General features: G+C 44.6%; 1 protein-coding gene and 2 long non-coding RNA genes across 9 annotated transcripts in view; all 3 read left to right on the top strand.

The window, feature by feature from the left end:
* Positions 1–422: 422 nt before the first annotated feature.
* On the top strand, positions 423–5,474 carry LOC310916519. The gene is made up of 4 exons (XR_014591309.1): positions 423–812; positions 1,623–1,834; positions 2,818–3,782; positions 5,389–5,474. It is a non-coding gene; the product is annotated as an uncharacterized lncRNA (long non-coding RNA).
* Positions 5,475–6,297: 823 nt separating this feature from the next.
* Positions 6,298–9,344, top strand: LOC310916518. Its single transcript, XR_014591308.1, has 5 exons — positions 6,298–6,413; positions 7,433–7,556; positions 8,031–8,143; positions 8,618–8,752; positions 8,927–9,344. It is a non-coding gene; the product is annotated as an uncharacterized lncRNA (long non-coding RNA).
* A 160-nt stretch (positions 9,345–9,504) lies between these two features.
* EP400 (E1A binding protein p400) overlaps positions 9,505–15,318 on the top strand; it is a 47,049-nt gene continuing 41,235 nt past the window's right edge. For 6 of the 7 annotated variants that reach the window (XM_083873784.1, XM_083873786.1, XM_083873788.1 and 3 more), the window contains exons 1-2: positions 9,505–9,585; positions 11,598–12,950. In XM_083873784.1, coding sequence (XP_083729910.1) covers positions 11,628–12,950 — 1,323 coding nt within the window. In that variant the 5' untranslated portion in view covers positions 9,505–9,585; positions 11,598–11,627. Of the gene's footprint in view, positions 9,586–11,314; positions 12,951–15,318 lie in introns of those variants that run through there. The other variant, XM_083873785.1, reaches the window with a different exon arrangement.

Genomic DNA, 15,318 nt, shown 5'->3' on the forward strand with positions numbered 1-15,318 from the left:
CCTGGAGGGGATGCCTCCCCCCGGGGTGGGAGGGGAATGGTATCGCCGGGCTGAGGGGCGGGGCCAGGCCGAGGGGCGGGGCCAGGCTGAGGGGCGGGGCCAGGGGCGGCCGTGAGGGGGCGCTGCGGGAGAGCGCGGCAGGCCCGGGGCGTGAGGGGAGCGCGGGGCGGAATCAGAGGGTGCTGATGGCACGGGGGTGGCACAGGGTGTGCGGGAGGGACAGGGATATGCGGGGCGGGTCAGGCTGTGCGGGATGTCACAAGGCGTGTGTTATTTTTTACCATAACACGGTGTGCGGTGCGGGTCAGGGTGTGCGGGCGGGCACCGGGCACAGCCGGCGGTGGCGGGAGGAGGTTGGGGCGGCTGCGGGAGAAGGGGGCGCGCAGCGGTGTGAGGGGCCGGGGCACCGCGCTGTGTTAGCGCCGTGTTAGCGCCTGCTCCGTTGCGAGGCAGCACCGGCACCCCGCACACGGGCTGGAATGTCCTTTCCAGCGCGGACCAGCCTGCCACGCTGCTGTGTGAACGGGAGGTGTGAACTGGCCCAGGGACAGCAGGCAGGAGCCTCCTGTCACAGCCCCCGCCATCCCCCGGGGGTGACAGCGCCGGCCTCTCTCCGTCACTGCGGCCCGCCAGCCCCGGGAATGGGGAAAGCCCAAAGCTTCACCGTCCTGCGTCTTCTCCAAAGTACAAACACACCCAGTGCAGACTCGGAGCGAGCTGCAGGAGCCCTCCAGGTGCGGCTGCCAGAGATAAAGCAACTGGATAAATCTGCTGGGACGTAAAGGATTCAAGTGGTTAATTTGGGTTAAAAGGTCAGTGATCATTGAGATCAACTCCCTTTGCAGTTGTGCAGGAAGTGGTTCTGCAACTGTAAACCCCATTTTGTAGCAAAATAAAGTGAATGTAAAATTTAAATCAAGATGTAAGAGTGGCTAGCGCTTTGGAAGTGGTAGTCCAATGCACCGTTTTGTTGATAATGAGATACTTTATTAGGTTAACTTTATTTCAGTTCCAAAATAGTACTTCACAAAGAGGCTCATAATTAGCTCTGACAGGAATTAAAAAAAAAAAAAGCCACGAACTTTAAAATAATGCTGGTACATCTAGTGCTTATATTAATGACTCAAGATTAAGTGTAAGTTTTAAGCTTTGTAATTAAAGATAATTGCTTTAATGAGATTTTCTGTAATTGTAACATTATATCTAATACCAATTGTTGCACGTTTTAAAAACCCTCTGGAGAAAATCTTAGAGATCCTACTAAGTGCTGCACATCTCATTTTCCAGGCATTTGGGTTTAAATTTGTACCCTCTGAGCCTAATTTGTTGCTTTCCTTAATTAATGTTGTTGCATGAAATTTTTCCCTTTTGGTCATTTGATACCCTGATAGAGATTGGTTGTGCAGTTGTCAACTCTCTGCAGGGTGTTGTTAGCAAAGATCTTGTCAGGTGGAAGAGTGGATAAGTACATCCCAGACTGGCTGATTGAGTCACACCTTCAGGGCTCCCAGGCAGGCAGGTGTATTGGGCTGTGGTGGAAATGTGACAGGCTGTATTGCCACTTTCTTTGCTTCTCTTTGTCATTTCGCTGTTTTCTTTACTGAAATTGCAATTTTTAAAAGTCTCTCTGCAGGTGGAATGGCTCCTGTCCCTCAAGTGGCTCAACAGATCAGCCAGGAGGAAAAACAACAGCAAAATGGACCAGATTTGTCAAGTTTGCTTAATTCCTTACCTGCTGCACAGAGCAGGAACCCAGTTCTGCCCCAGCAGGCACAACCAGCAGGCTGGGATAAAGAACCTTGTGGTCCCAGCTCCAGTTCCCTCACAACAACAGGTATATTTGTATGTTATACAATGTTTATATTATACAACATTTGTGTATCATCTTGTGTGGGAAGTGTTGACCTTGGTGTTTTGTGTGGAGACTTTGTGGGTGGCAGAAGTTATCACTCCAGCCTGGGGAGGAAGGAGCAAATAATTCCAGTAGTTTTTGCAAGATGACTTTGCCAAGCCTGATAATTTGCTCCAGACAGCTGTGGTATAGCTCAGCTGGGTATGAATCTTTCTTTACAAAAAAAAGACTTTGTATTCATTTAAATTTAGAATGCTCTGTGGATACCTGTGTCTCTCATTTGGTTTTAATTAGTGCTGCAGATATACACAATTTTTCTTGAGGAAAGCAAAGGGGTGAGAAGGAATAAGACACATTCTCTAGGGAAGTAGCATTCTTTCTTGTAATGAAGTCCTAGAAGGAGATTTAATTAAACAGAATCCATTATTTTAAATATTTATGCGCCATTTTCAAAGAAGGGGGGAGGAGGGATGACAATAAAAATCTGTGCAGATTGTGCTGACTTGCCAGCAGTTGCAGGATGCTTACATGTGTTAATAAAAATGCCAGAAGCTAAATGTGCTTTTATATAAACTTTTTAGAGAATTTTGTCCATCTGCCATCTGGCAGAGTATTTAAATTCTGTGAAATTTCTCACTGAATCAGCCAGCACTTCCCATGAGAGGGGTACTATATTTTAGGAGGAAAACCAAAAGTTCTCAAGACTGAGTAGCTCTGCATCCCAAGCTTCTCTACTGATTTCTCATATTACTGACACCTCACAAAGTCCTTCAGAGACTTTACAAAAAGCTGTACAAAATGCATTATTCATTATCTTTTAATAAAGTGCAACTTCAAACACCATGGAATGTTTCCAAGGATTGAATAATCATTTCTATTGATTATCCATGTAACATTTTAACATTTTCTGTCTTGCTTTTGTGTTGTGCAGTATGAAACATAAATTTAATTATGTTTACTTGAAGGAAAATGAAATTCTGCAGCGAATAACAGCACTGAGGAAAGAAGGTTTATGGTCTCTGAAACATCTGCCCAAACTCCATGAGGCTCCACAGCACAGATCACACCATGATTATCTCTTGGAAGAAATGCAGTGGATGGCAAATGATTTTTTTTTTTTTTTTTTTTTTTAAGAAAGAAGGTGAAAGAATGATAACTCCAAGAGGGTAATGTGAATTTGATGTTTTCAACCAGAGAAGAACAGGCAGCATTATCATGGTTAGGATGTGATCACTGAGGATCTGGGAGTTTGGGGTTGCCCCTCCACTGTTTGTAAACTTTAAAGAGTACTCCTAAAGAGATTGTAATTATTTTCTTTCTTTAGAATTGAGTAAAAACTTAAAATAATTTTATTTTAGGTTTTATTTTAGGATTAAAGTGTCAAGGTGGGAATAGATGGGTCTGGAATGCCAGTTCTACAAAGGGGAAATGTTTTAATTAGGAGCACTGAATTAACTGCAGAGGTTGTCATTTGAGGGTGCTGCCCTGTCTGTGACTCCCGGTAACGTGATCCCAGTGCCCTATTTCCATGGAGCCTTTTAAAGTAACGGCAGCTGCTCTCTGCAAAGTCACATGGGACGTGACTCCTCCACGTTCCACTTCAATTCTGCCATCAGCTGGGGGCTTTTTCATCATTCTCAGATACTGTGGCATTATTACTATTCTGGTTTTTTTTAAACTACAGCTGAATAGTAGCAAAATATTTCTTTACTTTGTTGTTGTTTTGTTTGTTTTTTTTTTTTTTTTTTTTTTTAAATTATAACTTAAGCACACAGACTGGTCTCTCTGATGTGATTGGGATGGAAAACCAAGTGACTTGCTATGAAGCACAAATGCTGCCAAAACTGAAGGTAACTGGAAAGCTTTTTGAGGAGATCTCCTGCTCCCCTTCATCACCCAGACTTGAGCCAGGGAAGCTCAAACCAAATAGGTATGTAGTGTTCAGGTGATTGGTTTTTTTTAATTGATTTTTTTTTTAAAGTAACAGATGAAAAAGAGTACTATTTGTCAGGGCTGAGAGGGTTCGTCCAGAATTGTTTCTTTTTTAATCTTTTGTTTCCAAACTGATCACTGTTATAACCTTTATGCCTTTTAAAGTCTTCTCCCTCAGCCTTCTGAGGGAAAGCAGAGTGCTTCTTTCTGCTTAATAGTTCTTTTCATTTATGAAAGCTCAGTTTTGATCTTTCTGGCCACACTCAAGAGTTGAAGTCACTTGTGGTTTTGATCAAACACTGAAAATTACTTCTGGAGTAGAGTTTCCTAAGCAGGATAATTAAAATCTTCTCCTTTTAGTTAATTTTCAAATGTACTTGAAAAACACTTACAAGACTGTTTTTTTGGAGGAGAGGGGGAGGGGAGGAGAGAGGGAGAAAAAAATGCTTCTTTAAATTTTGAGCTTATTTGTTTTTTAGTCCTGAGTTTTCCCTCAGAAGAGAAGTTAGGAGGGCTCAGTTTTGAGTCTTGGAGCAAACATAATTCTGCTGTAGAGCAGTGTAGAGTTAAATTTTACAGTAAATTAGCCTGATATGAGAAGAGTATGGTGAGTGAAGCCCAAGACAGCTTGTGTGACATTTGGCTGTGACAGGTGACAAGGAGGATGTCCTGCACTAGTGTTCTTAGGCTGTTCTGCCAGAAGGGAGCATTGGCAGTTCATGAAATTAAGGACTTGGAAGTGATAGTTGAGGTATATATGCAAAACAGGAAAAGAACTCATTCTTCTTCTGTTTAGGCATCTTTGTTTTCCTGGAAATAATGTACACAAAACAGTTATTGTGAAATCAGCTGTTACAACTGTAGTGTTTTTGAAACCATACCCACAGTTAAAGCTTTGCTCCATTAAGAAGTTTGACCTGTATTAGCATCTCCTGGGGAGTTCTCTTGCTGTCTCCAGACTCCAAACATGACTAAGGGATGTGGGAGTTCTGTTATGCCCCTTCCGTGTAATCCTTCAGAGATGACGGGAGCATCAGAGCATTTGGTGTACTTGAATTTTACAGTATAGTGTGTTTCTTCTGTGTGTTGAGAGAAGCAAAATCCCTCCTGCCATATGCTCTTCAGCTGGGTACCTCTTTCAGCTCAGATTACTGACTAAAAATAATATTTTTTGCCAGTAGGCAGAGAGTAGGAAAGCAGATTTATTTTTCATTGCAATACCAAAGCTAACATTTGTCCTTGTATCACAAGTGTCAGCTTTTCTCCTGCTCTCTTCTCCATTCATAGAACTTTTGCATTAACTAAATCATTCTTATTTTCAACTTTGTTTTTTGCATAAGCTTGATTTGGTCACAGTAGATTCAGAAAAGAATTTTGAATTTAAAGGGTATCCCAGGAGAAAAAAAACAAACAAAACAACTAAAGGAACAACTGGGCAAAACATACTTCTGGAATGAGTGTCATTGTTCCAGAACCGCCCTGTATGGCAAAGACCTGTTGGGAACTTGCTCTTGGATCAGTGAAAGAAAAATCTCTCAGCATTGTTCTGCCAGGATTAACAAGTGGTGCTGGGCTGGCTTTGCAAATTGCCTTCCATGTTCCAGCACTTCAGAGGCTCCAAGGATCCATGGCAGGAATTCATTCTGACACTGAAACAGCAACAGACTGTCCTGAAGGATGTTATTACCAGGTAACTTATACAAATCCATGTGCAGTCTTTGCACAGATCTGATGAGTGTGTGCTACCCTCCTAAAATTTATGTGAACAAGGATGATAAATGATAAATGAAAAATAGGCTGCATTTTTGCAGGCTACACTCCTCTATGCTGAACCTATTTGCATCTCAGATGTATAATTTTGGATCATTCTAAGATCTGAAACTCTCAATAGTTCCATAGCAGCTGTTGTTAGTTATATAACAATTCTACTTTATTTTGACATATCTAGTATTTGTTGTCTTAATGCTGACAAAGAAAAAAAAAAGTAGGAATTGTAATAAACTTCTCTTGGAAGCTTTATGGAGAGTGGTAATTTCCTCTTCTTTGTTTTTGCATTTATTTCATGTCAACATAAAACTTCATGTCCTGATTTACTTTCTATTACCTTTAGCCAGATGCTTTGTGCCTCTTTGCAAATATTACTGGTTTTGAGCAGTTTATAGCCCAAGTGGTTAAAAATTAGTATAAAAAGTTTCATTTTGTTTTATAGAGACCTGTGTGTGTCCCCATCACAGCTGTTGCTCCTCCCTGTTTGTATGGAGCAAATCCTTCTTACACATGGACCCCTGGAACGAAGCTCCTGCAGTTCAGCCTGGAGGAACAGAGCTGGTACAGTGTGAGTCAGGTTTAAACACCCACCACTGTGTGCAGGGGCTGTTTCTAATAGTGAGTGTGACCTGCAGAACCTTCACCTTCTCATTCATGACCAGGGCAGGCTGGGAGTTCTGGCTATCCTGCTTTGGGAGCTGAAAGCACAATGGAGAGCAGGTGCTGATTCTGACACAGGTTGATTGCAGTGCTCAACATCCTGGAGCTTTCCCTGAATTTCCATCTCCTTCCATGAGTGAGAGTGAGAGTGGTGCTCACAGCTGGCATTGTCTGGTGAGAGGATCTCTTACTCAAGCTAATAGTGAGTACATGCTCATGGTGGGAGGGAAAATGCTAAAGGGAAGTCTAATACATTTGTAAGATTCATTTGCATAATTTCCTTACTTATTGAAGCAAATTATGTATGTAGCACAAATATGTAATTATATATGAAACATGTCAGTCATATTAATGTTTGCTGAGGCATCTAGAGTGTTTCCAAGGAGGATGCCACTAGTTATCCTACATTTATGAGCAATTTGTGCTTCAAATGCAGATTTTTTTTTTCACAATAGCCATTTGATTAATTGCTTTTGCTTTCATTATCTGTAGCCATTTACATTGTTAGTACTTTAATTGTATTTAGTGTTTTTATGTTGGCAGTTCCTCAGCCTTACTCCAGGGGCTTTTATTTTTCGTAAAGTGCCCTGGCATTGCCTGAGGATAAATTGAAAATATGCTCCTTTCCCTCCCCAGTAAGATTCTGTGTATCCTCTGGGGCCTACAATTTGAGCAAACATTACCAATATATTGAAGTTTTTCTTATTTTTTATTCCAAATTGCATCATTATGCTTTCTGTTAGATGCAGTATAAAACATAAAAGAATACTTTGCCTTAAAGCAACACGAGGCAGCACAAGAGAAGGGATTTGATGTAGTCAATAGACAAGAAAAATGATGGAGCACATACAGGGGTAACAACTCAGTCAGGTGTGCTCAGTCATAGGACATGACGTGATTACTGTAACAGATCTTTAGATTTTTATCTGGCACCATAAATTAGTAGCTTTAATGGTAGATAGATTAATTATGAATTGTGTAGATCTGTAATGTGGGCAGTCAGATAACCTGAAATGTTTGCATGCTTAATATAGGTTGGGGAAGTAATAAGAAAGAAATTTTCCCAATCTCCTCACTCTGTTAAAAAAAGTTTGTTTAGAGTTATCCTTTATTATACAGGAATTAAGTTGCTTGTTTCCTCATTTTATGAATTCATAAAAAAAAACTCCATAAAAAAGTAGTCCTTCTGTGCTATCCTGTCTTCCCACTCTCCTTCCACAGGTGTCAGTCACACAGGGGTGATTACTGTTGTCTTCTATGACACTGATTTACATCTGCTGGTGGACACAAAGACTAAGGGATGGTGTGACAAAATTGCTAGAGGCAGAGATATCCACACATACAGGTGAATTTCATGCTAAGAAATTGGTGTTTTAAAATCAAAAGTAGAGAGAAGATGGTTTGGAGTGAAAGTGGGATTTTTGGTTGAGGTCACCCTTCTAGTTTAAGTAACTTGGTCTTTCAAGTTCCTTTCAAAGATTTTATCATACCCCTTCCCTTCAGACTAGAGTGAAAATGAAAATCATGTCCTTTCCACACTGCTGCTGCTTCTGTTCCTATCTTTCCCTCCCTCTTTCATCTAACAAACCATCTAGGCTCCTGTGTTGGAACAGCCAAAATAAATGGGAGTGTTTTTAGCCCTTGATAAACAAGAAGTGTCATTCTTGATTATCACTGGATTTCAGATCCACCAGTGATGAGATGCTGTTTGTGTAGTTCTAAGATGTATTTGAAAGCTTCTCTCAAGTGACTGTTCCTTTTCTTGGAAGGATGTGCTGAGAGCACAAGGAATGTTGTAATGGGTTTCTTTGTTTTACAGGCTTGTAAGTGGTAATTCTATTGAAGAGAGGCTGTTGAAAAAAGGGTATTAAACATATGATTCAAGAACTGACTGCTCAGGGAGGGGACTGTTCAACAGACTTTTTATCTCAGGTACTGTAACATTAAAAATGTTATTTAAGTTGTAACTTGCTTTGCCTTGTGAAGACCTGGGGGATTCTGGGGTCCTTTTTTTTTTCCCTTTTAATTCCTCATTGCTATTAGAGTACTACGTGAGTGCTTACTAAGCAGAAACATAACTAAAATTTAGAATTTTGAATAGCTTGGTATACAAGCAAATGCTAGTAAATACCTTCTCCTAACAGCATGACTAATAATTACATTTATTGCATTTCCATACACTTAGGAATATGAATTTCCCCAATGTTATGACAATATGACCATGGATGTATCATTTTGCACTACCAGTATGTTAAAAATAAGGGAGGGGAACTGTTTATTTTAACTTTTAAGTGAAAGGATATGAATTTTCTTCAGTCAAGACTATTGATAACTATGAATTTTGAGACAGGGCACTTTTGATTATGTATTTTTGGTACCTAAGCCTTCACTTTGTGTGTATCCCAGAATGCAGGTGGTCATCCTCTGTGTTAGACAAGCCTGTGCTAAAGACCAGAATTCTGAGTGTATTCAAACCTATATAAACCACTTCGAGTTGATGACAATGACTACTAGAAAAAGAAATTCCCCAAATAGATTTCTGTAAGTTTACTTCTGCTGTCAGTAATTTTTCTCAGAATTAAGAGTAAATCACTGGTGGTCTGATTGGCGAATTTGTTTTCTCTCAAGCACGAATGGATTTCACGGGGACCTTCTTCTCATCAAAGGCTCAATGGTGACCTTTAGCCTTAAGGTAAAGCAGTGTTTACTGTCCAGGAATCAAATCTGTGCTCGTGCTGATGTAAAGGAAAGCCTGAAGTGCTTCAGTATCGCTACACCTGATGTACCAGAATCCTTCCTCAGGTCCGGTGGAACCTCCCGAGCATCACTCAGTGCGTGCCCGCTGTCTCTTGTCCTGTTACCTGGAACCAGCGTGCCCTGAGCCTCCCTGCAGACACACAGAGGGTCTCCTCGGGGCTGGATAGGGGCTCACTCAGCCTCTCCCCGCAGGAGCGCTGCCCCAGCCCCTCCATCACCTTTGTTTCCCTGGGCTGGCTCCGCTCCAGGCGCCCCCAGCCTCTCCTGCCCTGAGGAGGAGTCCGAGCCCCGCCAGCTGCAACTGTGGATTTTCACACTGTGTCTCGACCGCCCTGCTCCCTGCGCGGACAGCAACCACCCTTTGTTGTGTCCTTACCCCTCCCGCCTCTCTATAATAAATACAAATTTTCTGTCCTGTCGCCGAGCCCGTTCCTATCGCGACAGGAGCCGCGGGCCGCCTCGGCGCTGGGCGCAGGCGCAGGGTTGGCGCAGGCGCGGCGCGGCCCGCGGGTGGCGGCGCAGGCGCGGCGGGACGCGGTTTGTCTCCTGCCGGCGCTGGTAGCGGCGCCCCCGCCCGCGCTTCCTGCCCGCAGCGAATGGAACCCGCGGCGCCCGCGGTAAGTGCGGCCCGCGGGGCCCGCCCGGGCCCGGCTGCGCGCCCCGCTCCGCCCCGAACGGCTCCCGGCGGCCTCGCCGCCGCACCGGGGGCGGCCGCGGAAGGACGGGCCCGCCCGGCGCGGGGCGGGGGACGCGGGGCGGGCAGGGCCGGGCCGGGCCGGGGGAGCGCGGCCCCGGCGGGGAGAGCCCCGGGCCGGGGGAGTGTCCGCGGAGCGGCGGAGGGGCCGCGGTTCGCCCCCGGCCCGGGCGGCCCCGCCGCGCCGCTCGCACACAAAAGGCGATCCCTGCTTCGGGACCTCCCTTATCGGCCTGTAATTAATTAAGTGTTTTCACTAGGGCCGTAAGTGTTAGTGAGGTGCGGGTAATTAAGATTCAAACGATACCAGCAGCAACAAGGTCTTATTATTTTAATTATTTGGTATCGGCGTTGTGAAATAACCACAATACCTCGAAGAATTGCAGTATTGTTAAATCTTTTGGGAAAAGGGCCTGTAAAGAGTGCAGTTTTTTCCCCCTTTCCGCTCTGCTGAGGGAGCTCGCTCAGGTTTGAGCTCCGGGGAGGGCGAGAGGCGAGACCCGGGGGGATGAGCCTCGGAGAGGGAGTGCTGAGCCCCGCTGGGGTGAGCCCCGGAGAGGGAGAGCCGAGACCTGGGGGGTGAGCCCCGGAGAGGGAGAGCCGAGACCTGGGGGGGTGAGCCCCGGAGCGGGGGAGCCGAGACCCACCGGGATGAGCCTCGGAGAGGGAGAGGCGGGACCCGCCCGGAGGAGCCGCTGTCCCGGCTGCGCTCCCCGGTACCCCCGGTACAGGAGGTCCCGGGCTCTGTGTCCCCTGTCGCTGCTGGCACGTGTGTGACAGCGCTGCTTTGCTCCACCTTCCCGGACAGCCGCCTGTTACCCGGGGCGAGGAAGGGAATATCTCCATCCCCAGGGCTCGGGCAGATGGCTGCAGATAGCGCAGGACAGGGGAGCGGAGGGATGTGATGTGCTGCTGTCTGCCTGGGCAGCGGGGGAACGGGAGAGCACCCGCCGCATCCCACCGCTTTTCCCGGCAGGGCTGCCTCCCCTTGTGCCGCTGCCTGTTCCCACTTGCCACCAACTTGGAGCGAGGAACACAAAGCAGTGGCAGCATGTTTGTGTATGTTTGGCCTGGGATGCTAAAAATGAAAGTGTTGCTTTCAAAAGAGGAGAGATTTTGAAAAGAAAGAAGGAAAAAAAAAAAAAAAACAAACCCATCAGGTTTCATTTTCTCTTGCTGCTATTTCTGTGTGACTCCCAGCCCTGAATTTACCTGCCAGTGCATGTCATTGGACTTTTTGTTTGTGTGTGATTGAAATGCAAAACCAGAACGTTTTGGGATTTCTGCGTAGCTTGACTCAATAAACAGCATTTTAAATGAAATGCAGATTTGGTTAATTTTCATCTCTTTGTGTGTTCTAAAGGAAAGAGAAGGCAAAGTTAAGCATCAAGTATAGTAGTTTTATATACATTTAAATGACTTGGTCTTCAGTAGCTTCAGCAACAAAGCCGAATAGTCTGTCCATTTTCTTATTTTAGTTGCTGTTGAAACAATGGACTAGTCGTTTTAGCAATTATGTTTACAATAACTTTGTATTTAGAGTTAAAATCGCTGAAACATTGGTAATAATGAACACAAAAAAAATAGTAGATACCTTTGATACTGGAGACCGTAGTTTCTTAAAGTTCCACAGCAAGGGAAAATGTCTTGTTTGTGGTTTTTTTTTTTTTATTTGAAGTCATTCTGCCTAGCTAAGGGGAACACAGCATTTGTCAGACTACTCAACAGCAGTATTAGCTAGAGAAACTTATGAGGGATTTAAGTGAGATTTTGTTGTGTTGAGGGTTTTGGATCATTTGAAACATTTTAAGTAACTACAAAACCAAGATAACAGAGTTTTTACTATCAGGTAATCTTTCTAGGTGTAGCTAAATAGTTTCAGTTGCAGAAGAGTTTTTACCTTCCCTGAATGTCTGTTTTTGTGTATTTCTTTAGAGTACCCTGTAAAACCTTAAATCAGTGAGAATGCACCATGGCAATGGTCCTCAGAATGCCCAGCGCCAGCTGCAGAGATCCAGGTCCTTCACAGGCAGTGAGGGAGAAGAGCAACAGGCCAATTTACCCCAATCCCCCGCGGCCTCTTTCGCCCCGTCTGCGAGTCCCTCAGCGCCGCAGTCGCCCAGTTACCAGATCCAGCAGTTTATCATGAGCCGGAGCCCCGTGGCCGGGCAGAACGTGAACATCACCCTGCAGAACGTGGGCCCGGTGGCCTCGGGGAACCAGCAGATCACGCTCACCCCGCTGCCACTTCCCAACCCGACGTCTCCCAGCTTTCAGTTCAGCCCCCAGCAGAGGCGCTTCGAGCATGGATCCCCCTCGTACATCCAGGTCACGTCTCCTCTGCCTCAGCAGGTGCAGTCCCAGAGCCCCACCCAGCCCAACCCGGTGCCGGTGCAGGCGCTGCCCAACGTGCGGGCGGGCACTCCCGGGCCCGGCCTGGGCATGTGCAGCCAGAGCCCCACCAGGGGCTTTGTGGACGCCAGCGTGCTGGTGAGGCAGATCAGCCTCAGCCCTTCCAACGGAGGACACTTCGTGTACCAGGAAGGACCGGGAATTGCACAGATTACTCAAGGAGCTGCCACACAAGTGCAGCTTCCGTCGTCCGGGGCGCCCGCCACGGTGAGGGAGCGCCGGCTTTCGCAGCCGCACTCGCAGTCCGGGGGCACCATCCACCACCTGGGCCCTCAGAGCCCCGTGGCCAGCGGGGCGAACATGCAGTCTTTGACTAGCCCGGGCCACATCACGACGACCAGCCTGCCACCCCAGATCAGCAATATTATCCAGGGGCAACTCATGCAGCAGCAGCAGCAAGTGCTTCAAGGGCAGCAGCTGAGCAGGCCCATTGGATTTGACAGGACTTCTGGTGGATTGATAGCGGGAGTTGGAGGACCGAGCGCGTTTGGGATGACATCGCCTCCTCCTCCCACGAGTCCTTCACGGGCCACTGTGCCACAGGGGCTGTCGAGTCTTCCTCTCACTCCTACAGCTAACACAGCAGTGAAAAAACAACCCAAAAAGTTGGAGGAGATTCCTCCTGCCAACCAAGAGACTGCTCAAATGAGAAAGCTATGTTTGGATCATCACCACAAGCAGATGGAAATTCTTAAGGAAACTTTTAAGGAATGTTTGATTGAACTGTTTTTCCTGCAACATCTTCAAGGGAATATGATGGACTTTTTAGCTTTTAAGAAGAAACATTGTGTTCCTCTGCAAGCGTACCTGAGGCAAAATGACTTGGATCTGGAGGAGGAAGAAGAGGAAGAACAATCTGAGGTCATCAATGATGAGGTAAGAAACTTTTTTGGAATAAAATCATAGATGATGTTGTAGCAGTGGGATTGTGAAGTATTAAAGAATGGGACAGAACATGAAAAATCATTTTTGCTTGATGACATATGGCAGTTTTTCATAAAATAGTTGGCCTGAGAGAATGCAGTTCTGCTGGGTAGTGTGATTTGATGGGTCAGTTTGAGTGTGCTGTTAGATTAATGGATTTAAAATAATAGAGAAGGAGCTTTAACTGTCCTAGTTTCACAGAAATAAGATGGTAGAAATGTGGAAATGGTTTTAAGTTCTCAGAATGGTTATGACTAGGAATCATAGTTTGAATTTCACTTAACTGGACTTGGACAAAGCAAAAAAGAATGAGCAAAGGCATTACAAGAAGTTAACCTGACTATGTGGCTTCTAATCATAGATGTTACTCAAGTTCAATGTTGCTGCAGCCAACAAAAAATGTGAATTAATCTAGTTAGTGAGGGAGAACATGTGTAAGGGTCCACAGTCATGTATTACATTTTTCAGGGTGCCCTGGAGCTCTGTTTGTGAGTTGCTGTTTAAAGGATTAACAACCAGCACTTACAGACTGCACATTGACAAGTTCACTTCGTTACTTATGCAAAAGTTTAAATTACTAACTAGCTCGAATTCACTGTTTATTAATGGCAAAGAACTTGAAATAAGCTTGCCACAAACAGGTGCTGTGCAGCTTTTCCTGCATGTTTGTACCCATCTGTGGGTGCTGGAGCACTGGTCTGCTGCAGAGCCTGCCCACAAGCCAACATGGCAAGTGGTTGCAGCAGGGTAGATAGAACTAATGCCCCTGCATCACTTGGCACTCGTAAATATCTTGTAAAATTTGTGAAAATATCTAAGGGTGTATAGCTGCCAGTTTGTAGAAGAGCCAATATTATGTAGAGAACCTCGTGTTGCTTTCAGTACCTTTGGGAAATGAGTGCCTTCACTGAAATTTGATGACTCTTAGGTATGAATCATTAGCAGTCATGCCTTCAGCTGGAATTTGTGGGAAATTTTAACACAATAGTGGCTGAAGTTTAATTTATTCATTGCTTTGTTGTCTGAACTCCTTCATTAGGAAAATACATTTCTGCTTGCTACAGTTATTGACAATTTTGAAAGAATCATTACTTTTTATAGTAACATAAAAGCTAGCCTGTTACTGTAATTTATTGACAATGGATATTCAGTATTTTTATTTTTTTTTTCACCTGGTTTGTGTTTTGTTAAATCGTTTAGGTGTTCTTGTTGGGTTGCGTGTTTGTCAGCTGAAATAACCAGGTATTTTTAACAACCATCTGCACACTTTGAGGGCTCTTTAGTGGGTGTAAATGGTACAGGTTCCTTAAAGTCAGTGATGCTGCTACACTTTAAATGAGTTGAGGCTCTACCCCGTGGTGTGTCGGGTTGAGAATTTGCTGTACTTCGCTGCCTTCTCGTGGTGGATCCTCTTTTTGTTTGTGGAAGCTGCTTGTCCCTGTAACTGCTGGAGGATTTTGCCATGTGCAACAGCAAAAGTCTTTATGTGTTTTCAAGTGATGAATCCTTCTGAAAGATTAAGACATCTTTTGAGTATGTTCTTTCTTTGTATTTTGTTGTCGCCTTCTGTTTTATTTCCCTCTCCCCCTCTTTATCACTTTCTGCTAAAGCAACGCGCTTCATCCCTTGCCTGGAAGTTTGATCTCTTTGGGAATTCCAGGGGAGAGTGAATGGTGGCTGTGCTCATTGCTTAAATAAATGTTGAAGCTCTCTTACGTTCAAACTGTCTGTCATGCTAATTTGTTGTCCGTTAGCAGCAGCAATCATTAAATTTAAAACACACTTCTATGTTAACTGGATTTAAGGAAACATTGTTTCCAGTGACGAGAAGTCACAATAAACAGTCAAGGCTGTGCTCTGTTCTGCTACTAAAAGTAAAACAGAACTCTAAAAATGGGCTGTGCTCGAAACAAGCTGTACTGATGGTGGTATAGTTATTGTCCCCTCTTCAGTGAGGTGCCATCAGTACCAAAGGAGTGTGTTGAACAGTTAAAAAAAAAAAGAGAAAAACTTCTAAAAAGAAAATGATTCTCCCTTCTTTTTTTTTTTCCCAAAATATTTCTCTCAGGTAAAGGTTGTGACAGGAAAGGATGGGCAGACTGGTACTCCTGTCGCTATAGCAACCCAGCTTCCTCCAAATGTTTCTGCTGCTTTTTCATCCCAGCAGCAACCATTTCAGGTACTTTTCAATGGTTCTAAAATGTAGTTTCATCCCAGATTTTTTTTCTTCATTCAGATTTGATATTTCTTAGATGAATTAGAATTTTCCCAAGAGCCCATCCCTTATCATCTAAACAAAACCAAAAAGCCTTTGCAGTCT

Source organism: Zosterops lateralis (genome assembly GCF_965231275.1).
Source record: "Zosterops lateralis genome assembly, chromosome: 17".
Lineage (NCBI taxonomy): Eukaryota > Metazoa > Chordata > Aves > Passeriformes > Zosteropidae > Zosterops > Zosterops lateralis.